Here is a 10,801-nt window from a genome sequence, read left to right as displayed (position 1 = left end):
GAATGGACATCTATCGTACACCCCTTCCCTTTCTCTCCCTCACCTCGGTAGGCCTTGGTGTGTCCAGCGATCAGATACTTCAGTTCAAAGCTGTATGATCGCATCTTCTGCTGCGTCTCACTGCGAACAGCCGCCATGTAGCTGTCCTCCATCTTATTGGTGCAACAACTGGGCCCAGGGTGGACACACACTCGCAGAGACTCATCTGAAAGACAAGAGGCGGAAGGAATTCACCGTTGATCCACATGATATTGTCAATCACAGAGGTTAAATCTCACGCAACACTGTGGGCGGAAGGAATTACTTCATGAAGTCTTCATACATCTTCATCAACCTTCACTCTGACCGTGGTGAGGCATCTGTACGTGTACTCACCGAGTTGCTCATAATGAATGAAATGACATCTCTGATCAATGTTTAAAGCTCCTAATTAACTCCACGAATACACGTTGGTGACGAAATATGTCCTGCATGTTGTTTTACTCGTTTCATCCATTCATGTTTAGTGTTTCCTGTTTTATTTTGTTCCTGGTTTCGGTCACTTCACTTCCTGCCTCTGTGTGTTTTCCAGCCAGTTTTGATTGTCTGCCTCGCCCTGATTAGTTTCACCTGTCTCTCGTTAGCCCTGGAGTGGCCTCACCTGTCCCCACTTCCCCAATCATTCACTACATACCAGCCCAGTTGTGTTCATTGTCAGTTTGTCATAGTTACATGTGAGTTTCTAGCACCTGTTTTGCTGTCACCCACTAGCTGAACCTTCTCCCTATTTGGACTTTTGCCACCTGTGAACTGCATGTTCAGTCAATCCCATCAATAATCCTACTGTCTCCCTCTGCATTTGGGTCTGATCCCTGTTGGAGTATTCAACTTCTTTGTGACACCTTGGGCTACTCCAAAGGCACTCAGAGCTTGAGATTTGTCCCAAAAGATTGTTTTGAGATCCGCACGCTTTCGCCAAATAACCAGCAACCAATTAGAATCCACCGGGTTATGTTAGGTAATCCAACCAGAAATCTCAAAGCATTCTGGGCACATGACTTAATGAATTCACAAAAAATAATTCAACGAGACTGCTGGGACCTGACATGATGACATTTACAGTGGGCGACATTTCACCACTCACACCAAAGCGTGCGCTTGTGTGTCTGACTTTGGTAGACTGCTGTAAGCCAAGATATAGAGTAGCTAACTGAGATCAAAGGGACAGAGATGAAAGGATTGGACTGTTTGTCTATATCTAACCTTATACCCAAACACACACACACACACACACACACACACACACACACACAAACACACACGTTTGCTTGACTTTTGGAGGCTTTTACATTGACTTGCAATACATTTCATGGACTTTTACCCTCACTATTACTGTTTCCAGCCTTATCCAAACTTGTACTCTAACCTAAACCTAAACCTAACCTTAAAGCAAGTCTTTACCCTAAAATGTAATGATTTACATTTTGGTTACATTCATTTTGTGCCCAAAAGAAAGGTAAGTCCCCACAACGTAAAGTGTAAACATGTATGTCCCCACAAGTCAAGAAAACACACCCACACCCCCCCCCCACACACACACACACACACACACACACATACCAGACCTGTGTCAAACTTAACTTTCGGCTATTCATATTAACAATGACTAACTGGAAACATCTCATCCAAACCTAACTCACTCTTATTCACAATCCTGTGGAGCCCCTTTTTCTGTTCTCAAAATTATTCATTACACTTGTTTGAAAAACGAAATAAATCTCAGCACAAGGTCCAGTCACAGGAGATTTTCCAGAGCTTCCATCTCACGTAACTTTTATCCGCCGATGGAGTTTGTTCAGAGATGGGTCCATTGTTGTCCGTGACATAAGTAAGGAACAGGTGCTCGTACAGTATATTATGCGGGGGTTACGTTCTAATCCCCCTCAAGGGGACCTTGTGTTAATCTTTTTTATTTTTATTTTTTATAAAAGGTCAGTAAGTAAATTTGTATTTATTGTTTATTTTCAGAACAGCCACCTTGTTTTCTATCACAGATTTTCTTATGCCGACCAAGCAAGACTGGTAAAATACGAATGATTTGTATGCATTTTCATGAACTGTATAATTATGACAGTGACATAAGCTTAACTCAATTTCTGTGTCATTGTAAATGTCCTATTCAACAATGTGTTGTTTAATCAGTGCAGGACAGAAATATTATGCAAAGAGCCTCTCATGAACCAGAAGACATGTCCTATAAGCATTTACATTTAGAAAACAGCATCTTTAACACCACCACCTATAGCCAAGCATGCTTTCAGGCGCTCCATAGAAGTTAAGGTAAGTTTGCAACAGAATTAGATTCTCTGCATGCTGCACAGTGAGAATACCTTATTTCTTAAGGGTTTAAACCCTGCATGGGCAACAGGACACAGCAAATATAACCTCTCATAGCAGGAAATATTCATTTAGAATTAGACTTTACGCGACATGAAGTTTGTTCACTTTAATTTTAGAAATTTAAAAGAAAAAAACTTGGTTCTTTTGAATTATTTTGAACTCAACAAAGCTGCCAAGCTCAGCCTGAATATATTAAATGAATAGCCAAGTGTGTGATAGTCAAGAGAAAGTTTACACTCATTTATACATTTTAATCTACAGAGATCTGTATAATACTATACAACTGTGGATAGCAGCATGGATCTTAAATGTGTCCAGTAATTGTAAAACAAATGATTACATTATACAGCAAAATGGTCTTATCTACTCCTTATATTTTACATGCATTCCATTATTGGATTATTACCATTTTGATGGTGTGGATCTGGTCTAGATTGAGCTAATTGTAACTACTTCATATACTGCTCAGTACAGCTAAATTAATAACACTGCAGTGTCATTTAAATGGTTTCAAATCTCGCTCTGCAGAGTAATGTGCAAACATGGAGGACAATGTATAACATTGCCTTTGAAATGTAGCGGAGTAGAAGTGAAGCACAGCACAAAATACGAAAGGAAAGTTCGTCGACCTCAACATAATCCTGTAAATGCACTCATGTGCATTCCACCTCTGTGTATTTCTCACACGATACCTCCACGGGGACTGACTGACCTGTTCCCGGCCTGTCTGGCACCAGCTCCACCGGGCCTATTTGGCGCATCATGTAGGCTGTCTTCACCTCATGGCAGCTGTCCGCACCGGCTGATCTACAGCCAGAGTCCGGGAGAAAAACCAAATAAAACAAAATCACCCACAGCAAGTCCACGTTTTGTAAGGCAGCACGGAACATCGCAACATGTCAGTCAGGGGAGAGAGAGCCTGGGTGGGTCATTTGAAATCGTAAAAAGTCCCACGATGCAGTGTGACTGAAAACTTCATCTGCAGACAGTAAGTCCGTCTGAAGCCCGCTGTCAGGCTCAGCGCCCTCCTCTCTCTCCGACTCCCTCACTCACTTCAACTCAATTACTTAATTGACATGAGCACTTAAAATACTTATAAATACTGTGTGGGTTGAAAACGGGGCTGCTCTGGAGCAAACGACCGACGTATTAATAACTTATTGCAAAGGGAGAAAAAAACAACAAAGATAAAACAATAAAAGCATAACTGCCATAACACTCATGAGAAATAAAGGCAATTTACTCCCAGTTCACTAATTATGTGGTCATGAGCCATGTGTTTATTTATTGTGTTGTTTTTTACTGACGTAAAAGCTTTCTCACTATAGTTTACAGCAGCTGCTTCTGCAGATAAGGTCCATTAAACTTGAGTGATGGCTGTGAGTTAAGCGGAAGAAGAGCGAAATGCTGTTTGGTAATGGAACGTGGGCGCCACCCGCTGGTCACTTTGGGTCATAGCAGAGTAATTTTCCAATAAACAATCACACTATTCTTCTCAAGTTTTCGGAACATTTTTTAAATCATTAAATAAATCAGTTTCACAAAACATCAAAAGACAGGACATGTAAATAAAACAAACAGAAATAAATGCACAGAGATAATACAAGCCACTGTTTACTGGAGGCTGCTGTCAATACGACTGAAGGCGACTTATCATCAGAGATGAATGCTGCAGCATTTGGCTCATTTGAATACTTTGAGCAGTATCTACCGGCAGCATCTTAGTGAGACAATCCACAGGCAGGTTAGTTTGGCGGCTATGTAGGTTTACCATACCAGAGTATGTCTGTCGATATTTTAGTGATTGACATATTTCCGGATCTCCCACGAGTGGGATTCAATACCGTGACTCCGGGGCTTCACTTATGGTTGTTTCTTGGTTTGTTACGTAGACTTAACGGCTGCCTCGTTTTACCAGAAAGTTACCAGTTATCTGTCGATATTTTAGTACTTGACATAATTTAGGATCTCCCACGAGTGGGATTCGATACCGTGACTCCAGGCCTTCCTTTATGGTTGTTTCTTGGTTTGTTACGTAGACCTACCGGCTGCCTCGTTGGCGCAGTAGGCAGCGCGTCAGTCTCATAATCTGAAGGTCGTGAGTTCGAGCCTCACACGGGGCACATATCTTTTTCATTTCATTTGACATGATATAAAACCTCTTTTTTGTGCCAAACATTACCTGCATAATACGTGGGCAGATTTGTTTTTCATTATAACGTGAATTTTACATTTGAACCTGATTAAAATATGATATACTGTAATCGCCTTCTTTGTGTGCCAATCAGTACGCTCATAGTATGTTTCGTACTGTTTTCGTAGGCCGTTTATACGTTTTCCCAACGGGCCCTGAACGCATCGCAACACCAGCTGCGGCCCCTTTAACTCCAATCTCCCGCGTTCCAAGTTAAGCGGAAATAGAAAGCCTTGTTTTCTCTATTTAAGCGCGCTAACAAAGACTACAAGATACGCTAGATCTGCAATTCGTTCACTGGACACCAGACCGTCTGTTTTGTCATTCTCCATTGTCTCTACTGTTGTCCTGAAAAAAATGCCAGAGGAAACGTCCGCTGCGTCAAGCTCCGGGAGGTAAGACTCGCTTGTATTTTCTCACTGCAACGTTCACCAAGAAGACACTGTGAGCTAGCCTCGAGCTAGATCACCACGCAAGGTCGAGGGTATCAACGGTTGAATGGCGGGTTGTGTTTTACAGACTTTCTGCCATTGCACATGAAACTAAAAGACTGTTTAACGCTACTTTGGTAGCGGCTGCGACCGTTGCTCACATAAATAACCCTCTTCCTCCTCCGTCGGTGGTAGCTAGCTAGTTGGCTAACAGGCATTACGTTACAATGCTAACAATAACAAAGCCCAGCGAATAGACGTCCCCACGTGTAGGCACAATCATGCTGGTCCCCAGAAACAGTGAGCGGAGTCTACTAGTTAGTTCTTCAGGCACTCGGCTTTGTTTGGTTTGCTTGTGTTGTCGTGGACTGAACTTAAGTCTCCCTTCACTCTCGCAGTGTGGAGAAGCCATGCTCTTCATCGGCAGCAACAGCAGACTGGTGAGGACCCAGTTGGAAAACTGCGCTTCATCTTTTGGCGCTATTACAAATTTTTTTTTTTTTTTAAAAAGCTTCCTTTTTTTATTTTTTTTTATATGAGTCTATTTTCCCCTAGCTCCGTTGATGTCGCCGAAGAGGCAAAGAAGCTGATTGGCACGGGAAACAGGCATCTAGTGATGGGAGATGTTGTTTCTGCTGTCGGTGTCTTCCAGGACGCCTGCAGCATGCTGTGAGTATAACTACAGCTGTGTGGCTCCTCATGGAAGCGATGTCAACTTTGTTTATTATTACTAAATGTGTATTATGTGATCTTAGCTTATTGTGGGTTTGTGAAAGTTTTACAGTTGCTTTATACTTGTATCTGTATCATCTGAGCTGCAGAATGCTCTTTTGTTCAAATTGTGCCTCAGCTCTTAACTGTATTCCAATAGTGTGTTTTTGATTATGTGACAGTAATATATACCTTGATCACCACCTCCTTAAATAAAACTTGCTCCTCAACACTTGTGTTTTTTGTATCTGCCAGGGCTGCGAAATACGGGGACACTGCAGAAGAGTGTGGCGAGGCCTTCTTCCTCTGTGGGAAGTCCCTTCTGGAGCTCGCTAGGTAAGTTTACTTCATTGCTAACATTTTTGAAAAGTTAATCATTCAATGTAGTAGGTGGTCTTACTATACAATTGAACAGGTATGTATAACTGATATTAACTAAAATGTATTTGCATGATCTAACATTTATAATATTTGGAGCCGTTGTCTTAAAGACTCTCTACACTTCTGCACACAATGGTTGATGAATGAATTGTATCATTTCTTTGCTCCCTAATTGAGTAATACATGTACACATTGTGGTTCAGTTCAGAGGGAGAATTTTCTTTTTTTTTGTGTGTGACTTTTCCTGTGTTTTGGTTAGGATGGAGAACAGTGTCCTTGGTAATGCCCTGGAGGGAGTCCCAGAAGAATCTGAGGAAGAGGAGCCGCAGCCTAAAAGCTCAAAAATCGAGAGTGCCGACAATCTTGATGGTTAGTAAGTTGTGTGTATGATAGGGTGGCTTGACGACGGGCTTGGGATCAGAAGTTATTTCTACTAGATATTCTCAGACTCTTGTTTGTGTGATATTGCTGACTCCCTATGCGTACATGTAAATTAATGGTTCTAGTTTGACAAGCCCTGGCTGTTTTTGTGTTCTTTAATGCATTAACCTAATCCCAGTTCTAGTAAAATGATGGACTTTGCTTTCAGCATGTCAGTTTTAATCAGCTGACATGTAAACATCCCAGTGTTTTGTGCAAAGTAGAAATCCAAATGGTAATTGAGCATGAGAATAACGCCACGGTCAGGTCAACCATCTAATGTTAACCCGTTTTTCCTCATGCCGCACTGGTGCAGAAAAAACTAGAGATGAGCTACGGAAGCAGGTGTATGATGCAATGGCAGAGAGGGAGAAGACTGAGGCAGTTGACGCCAAGCGGCAGTCTGAGGCTGGAGAGGGCAACACTGAAGTGAAAGAGGAAAATGGTGTGGTCAAGTTCCCAGGCAAACAGGATCTGACTGGCTTAGGGGAACCCTCAAATTCCCCTGTGAGCGGGGAAGATACTGGTTCAGTCCAGAAAACTACAGTGAATGGCGACGAGAAGAGCCCAGTTGCTCCTGTGACCGGTCTGGGGGAAAGTCCAACTGAGTCTCCTGTAACAGAAGCTGCGCTAGAGAAGGTAAAAGAGCAGAATGGCGAGCAGACCAATGGAAAAGACGAGGAACCTAAGCCAGAAGCTGAGCAGGACAATGAGGAGACAGAGGGCAGTAGATCTTTGCATACAGAACACTGTTTGTGTTAAAGGGTGGCACACATTGTCGTATCTTGGTGTATAAAAAGGATGCATTCACGGCTATTACGACAGGGGAAACTCACTGGAACAAGCCTTCACTGCACTTTAGGGGATTTCTTTTTTCCTTGCACATTTGCCTTCAGTTGCACCATCGAAACAAATATTGCCTAGCCCTCAGTAATTATCCCCCTGTTGCTTCAACAGATGATGACGAGGAGGAAGATGATGATGATGACGATGATGACGATGATGAGGATGGAGAGAAAAATGGACAGGATAAGGTGAGGGTCCTACATGGAAGGGTCATTTAAATAATTAAAATATTTGATTTTGATGCATGCCTTCCTCTTTTCAGGAGGAAGATGAAGTTGGGAATTTGCAGCTGGCCTGGGAGATGCTGGAGGTGGCTAAAGTTATCTACAAAAGGTAGGAACGAGATGGTAGTAAATCCGACAAAATCCACTCTATCTGAATTTAAGTGACTAGAAAGATCATTCACACTGCTTTATGTTAATGAGGGCTTGAGACTGTTATTCAGTAACATTGTCTATCTTCATCCCCACAGAAAGGAAGGCAAAGACGATCAGCTGATGGCAGCCCAGGCATATCTGAAACTCGGAGAAGTCAGTGCTGAATCCGGTATGAATCTTTTATCTCTCTCCCGCCCCACCCCTCTCTTTTCTCAAAGATGGTATTATGAATTAAACTCTACATTATCAAACCATGGTGTCTCACATTGTCCCATCCCACAAGTTTCCTGGTAATCGCTCCTCTAATAGTTGATGCTGACATCTGAGGCAGTCCATTTTGCGGTTTCTTGAGCTTTTTCTAAATGAGGTGTCATGGCTTAAATGATGAGTTCCAGTTTAGAAATACGGCATGTGACTCAAGCACATAAGAGCAAATCATTGCACACGTGTCACTTAAGTCGCTCATAGTACCACTTCAGAGCAAGATAAATATCACCTTGTTTAAAGTATCATGTTCCCTTCCCCAGGAAACTATCCCCAGGCGCTAGAAGACTTCCAGGAGTGTCTTGCGCTGCAGCTCAAGCACTTGCCTGCCCACAGTCGTCTGCTGGCTGAGACCCACTACCATGTCGCCACAACACTGTGCTACATGGATCAGTACGGCCAGGCCATCCAGCACTACAACAGCTCCATCAAAGTCATCGAGACCCGTCTGGGTAAGTTTTCCTTCCCTGGGGTGTTTTCAGAGCTGCTGCTTTGTTGTGCATTCACCCTTCAGTTGCAAGTGCCGCTTAATCTTTAAATGATCATAACAAAATTATACGCCATTATACAGCCATGTTGCAGGATGCGATTGGTGCCGCAGAAGAGGAGACTGAGATGGAGGAGCTGAAGCAGCTTCTGCCCGACATCAGGGAAAAGGTTGAGGATGCCAAGGAAAGCCAGAGAACAGCTAGCGCTGCATCCCAGGCCATCCAGCAGACGCTAGTGAGTACACAGGAGGATGATGATGATGATGTAAAGATTAAAAATCATTCAGGGTCAGAACTAGTCTTTTAACATTAAAGAGCATGTTCGTAAGGCTTAGTGTTAAAGTTTCTGTGTTGTAAAATAAACTTATTGGAGTGCAGCATAGAACTACATCAGCTGGGTAACTAACTAACCTCTTGCAGGGCGGAGCCTCAACCTCGTCAGCATTCCAATGTGAAAACGGCGGCCCTTCTTCTTCGTCTTCATCATTTGCCACAGCCAGCCAGGTGACAACAATTGTTTTAGTGCATCTTGATCGCCTTTATGCCCGGTTTACAGTTATCATGACTAAATGGCTCTCAAAAGATCTGTAAGCAAACATAACTTTTCGCTTCCAGATCCCAGTTAAATCGGGCGACAGCGCCTCACCTGCCAAAGCCGTCTCGAACATCTCCCACCTCGTCAGGAAAAAGGTGAGGCCCACGCCTGCCAGTCTGTTTTCTCAACTTGATTTCTGCCCAATGATGCATGCGTGAAGGCTCATAGATCCAACAAGTCATAAGTTGTGCGGTCCATTCCACCCACTGACGCACAACAATGAATAAAAACCCAGACGGTTGACTCCATACTTTCTGTATAATCATGTACGTTTTGTTGCAAGGGCAATTCAGCTTGCCTGCTTTGGTTATAGGGGGCTATGGCAATTTTTGGCTTGTGTGTTGTGACTTCTGTTAGTTTCCGTCTTGTTGTGGCATTTGGTATCTGCATTGTGCAGTAACTTAAGCTTTGCCATCATCAGATTTGTGTGCATGCTTCACTAAGACTGACTGACGTATCCACGTTCCCCACTTGTGAACCTCAACTTGATGTTTTTTTTGTTTTCCATTGGCTGGTCATGCATAGACGCGTTCAGTCTTTTCTCTTCCCTCACCTTTTTGACTGGTTTTATGTTTCTACACAGAGGAAACCAGAGGAGGAGAGCCCAGTAAAGGACACTGATGCTAAACAAGCGAAACAGGAAGCCACAGTTAATGGCGCAGACTCTAGTGCCAGCAACGGCAATGGCGTCCAGGAGGGGAAATCACAGGAGGCGAGTGATAGGCTATTGTCTCATGAACTGCTCCGTTTCTAAGATTGCGCTCCAAAACGAGAGGTTATGCTGTAACTGTTACCCTGCATAAATGGAAGACATGGCCCACCGTCCAGTAATTGCTACAGACGTATGGTTCTCGTTGGGAGGCCCGATCTCAATTTGGGCTTGGTTTGTTTTTTAGTACATGCAAGTCATCTGAAAATGCTGACTGTTGCACTCTGCATTCATGGAGCGACTGTACCTGCGTAAAGCCAACACACCATAAACGTCTACAATGAGCTTTGGAAGAGTCCTGTGCAATATGGGGCTAAACACAGGGATATGAAATGTGTCTTTCGCTGGTTTCAGGTCATAGCAAAAGACCTAAAAATGATCAGGTTTAGTGGGTTTTGTTTTTCTTTTCTTGAAATGGATTTGAAGTGGCTGTACAGACGCAATCACTGTTTACAGAGCATTTGTAACTAGATATGCCATATTGGCTCTTACTGCTGTTGAATTGTCAGACTGACTTTAAACGTTTTTATTCTGTTTCTAAAAGTGCATGTCCCTGTGAAATGTGTTTGTAGTATGTAACTGAATGTGTTGGCAACTTCAAAGAAAAAAAGCTGCTGTGCAGGACCAACCAGCACATGTTTGTTGCGATGCTGGACAGAGCGCTAAATCTGTTTGTGTGCTTGTTATGTTAAGTGTGTTTGTTTTTCTTGCTTGTTTCTTGTAGTCTGCCACCCAGTCGGCCTCTGTCGGGTCTTCAGCGTGACGTCCTCGTCTCTGTCCTGATCTTCGAAACCAGCACAGCATGTCTATCCAGCCCATCCACCTTCAACACTTTTTGTTTTTGTAAATAAGATCATTTTCATAGATTTTTGTCTGTCCAGTTTTGTATACTTGTAGTAAAAAAAAATAAAAAATAATTGCAGATGAAAGTTGGTATTACTGAATTATTTAGACAGTCTGAGAACTTAACATGACTCATCACTTTATTTTTCAATGGTAGTGCTCT

General features: G+C 42.9%; 2 protein-coding genes and 1 non-coding gene across 5 annotated transcripts in view; 2 read left to right on the top strand and 1 right to left on the bottom strand.

Annotated features, from left to right (window-relative positions):
- LOC137793411 (glypican-5-like) overlaps positions 1–3,397 on the bottom strand; it is a 43,041-nt gene extending 39,644 nt beyond the window's left edge. Inside the window, exons 1-2 of the mRNA XM_068589540.1 lie at positions 3,092–3,397; positions 44–205 (exon numbers count right to left, since the gene is read on the bottom strand). Of these exons, the coding sequence (XP_068445641.1) occupies positions 44–205; positions 3,092–3,269 (340 nt within the window). The 5' untranslated portion in view covers positions 3,270–3,397. The remainder of the gene's footprint in view (positions 1–43; positions 206–3,091) is intronic.
- A 1,032-nt stretch (positions 3,398–4,429) lies between these two features.
- Positions 4,430–4,502, top strand: trnam-cau (transfer RNA methionine (anticodon CAU)). Its single transcript has one exon. It is a non-coding gene; the product is annotated as a tRNA-Met (tRNA).
- Positions 4,503–4,683: 181 nt separating this feature from the next.
- On the top strand, positions 4,684–10,724 carry LOC137793502 (histone-binding protein N1/N2-like). 3 transcript variants are annotated; one of them, XM_068589704.1, is made up of 16 exons: positions 4,685–4,968; positions 5,200–5,304; positions 5,403–5,444; positions 5,560–5,673; positions 5,971–6,051; positions 6,356–6,465; positions 6,833–7,240; positions 7,474–7,550; positions 7,625–7,695; positions 7,835–7,908; positions 8,267–8,455; positions 8,575–8,726; positions 8,912–8,995; positions 9,107–9,181; positions 9,670–9,798; positions 10,520–10,724. In XM_068589704.1, exons 4-16 carry the CDS (start codon positions 5,621–5,623, stop codon positions 10,556–10,558), a joined length of 1,542 nt encoding a protein of 513 aa, XP_068445805.1. In that variant the 5' UTR covers positions 4,685–4,968; positions 5,200–5,304; positions 5,403–5,444; positions 5,560–5,620; the 3' UTR covers positions 10,559–10,724. The 3 variants fall into 3 exon arrangements, with proteins under 3 accessions (XP_068445804.1, XP_068445805.1, XP_068445806.1); XM_068589703.1 differs by lacking the exon at positions 5,200–5,304 and having other exon boundaries at positions 4,684–4,968; XM_068589705.1 differs by lacking the exons at positions 5,200–5,304; positions 6,833–7,240 and having other exon boundaries at positions 4,687–4,968.
- The last annotated feature ends 77 nt before the right edge of the window (positions 10,725–10,801 follow it).

The sequence above is a fragment of the Clinocottus analis genome, unplaced genomic scaffold, assembly GCF_023055335.1.
Source record: "Clinocottus analis isolate CAN_PGR_092001 unplaced genomic scaffold, fCliAna1.0.p SCAF_23, whole genome shotgun sequence".
Classification (NCBI taxonomy): Eukaryota; Metazoa; Chordata; class Actinopteri; order Perciformes; family Cottidae; genus Clinocottus; species Clinocottus analis.
The sequence above is the reverse complement of the archived record's forward strand: the minus strand, read 5'-3'. Positions and strand labels throughout refer to the sequence as shown.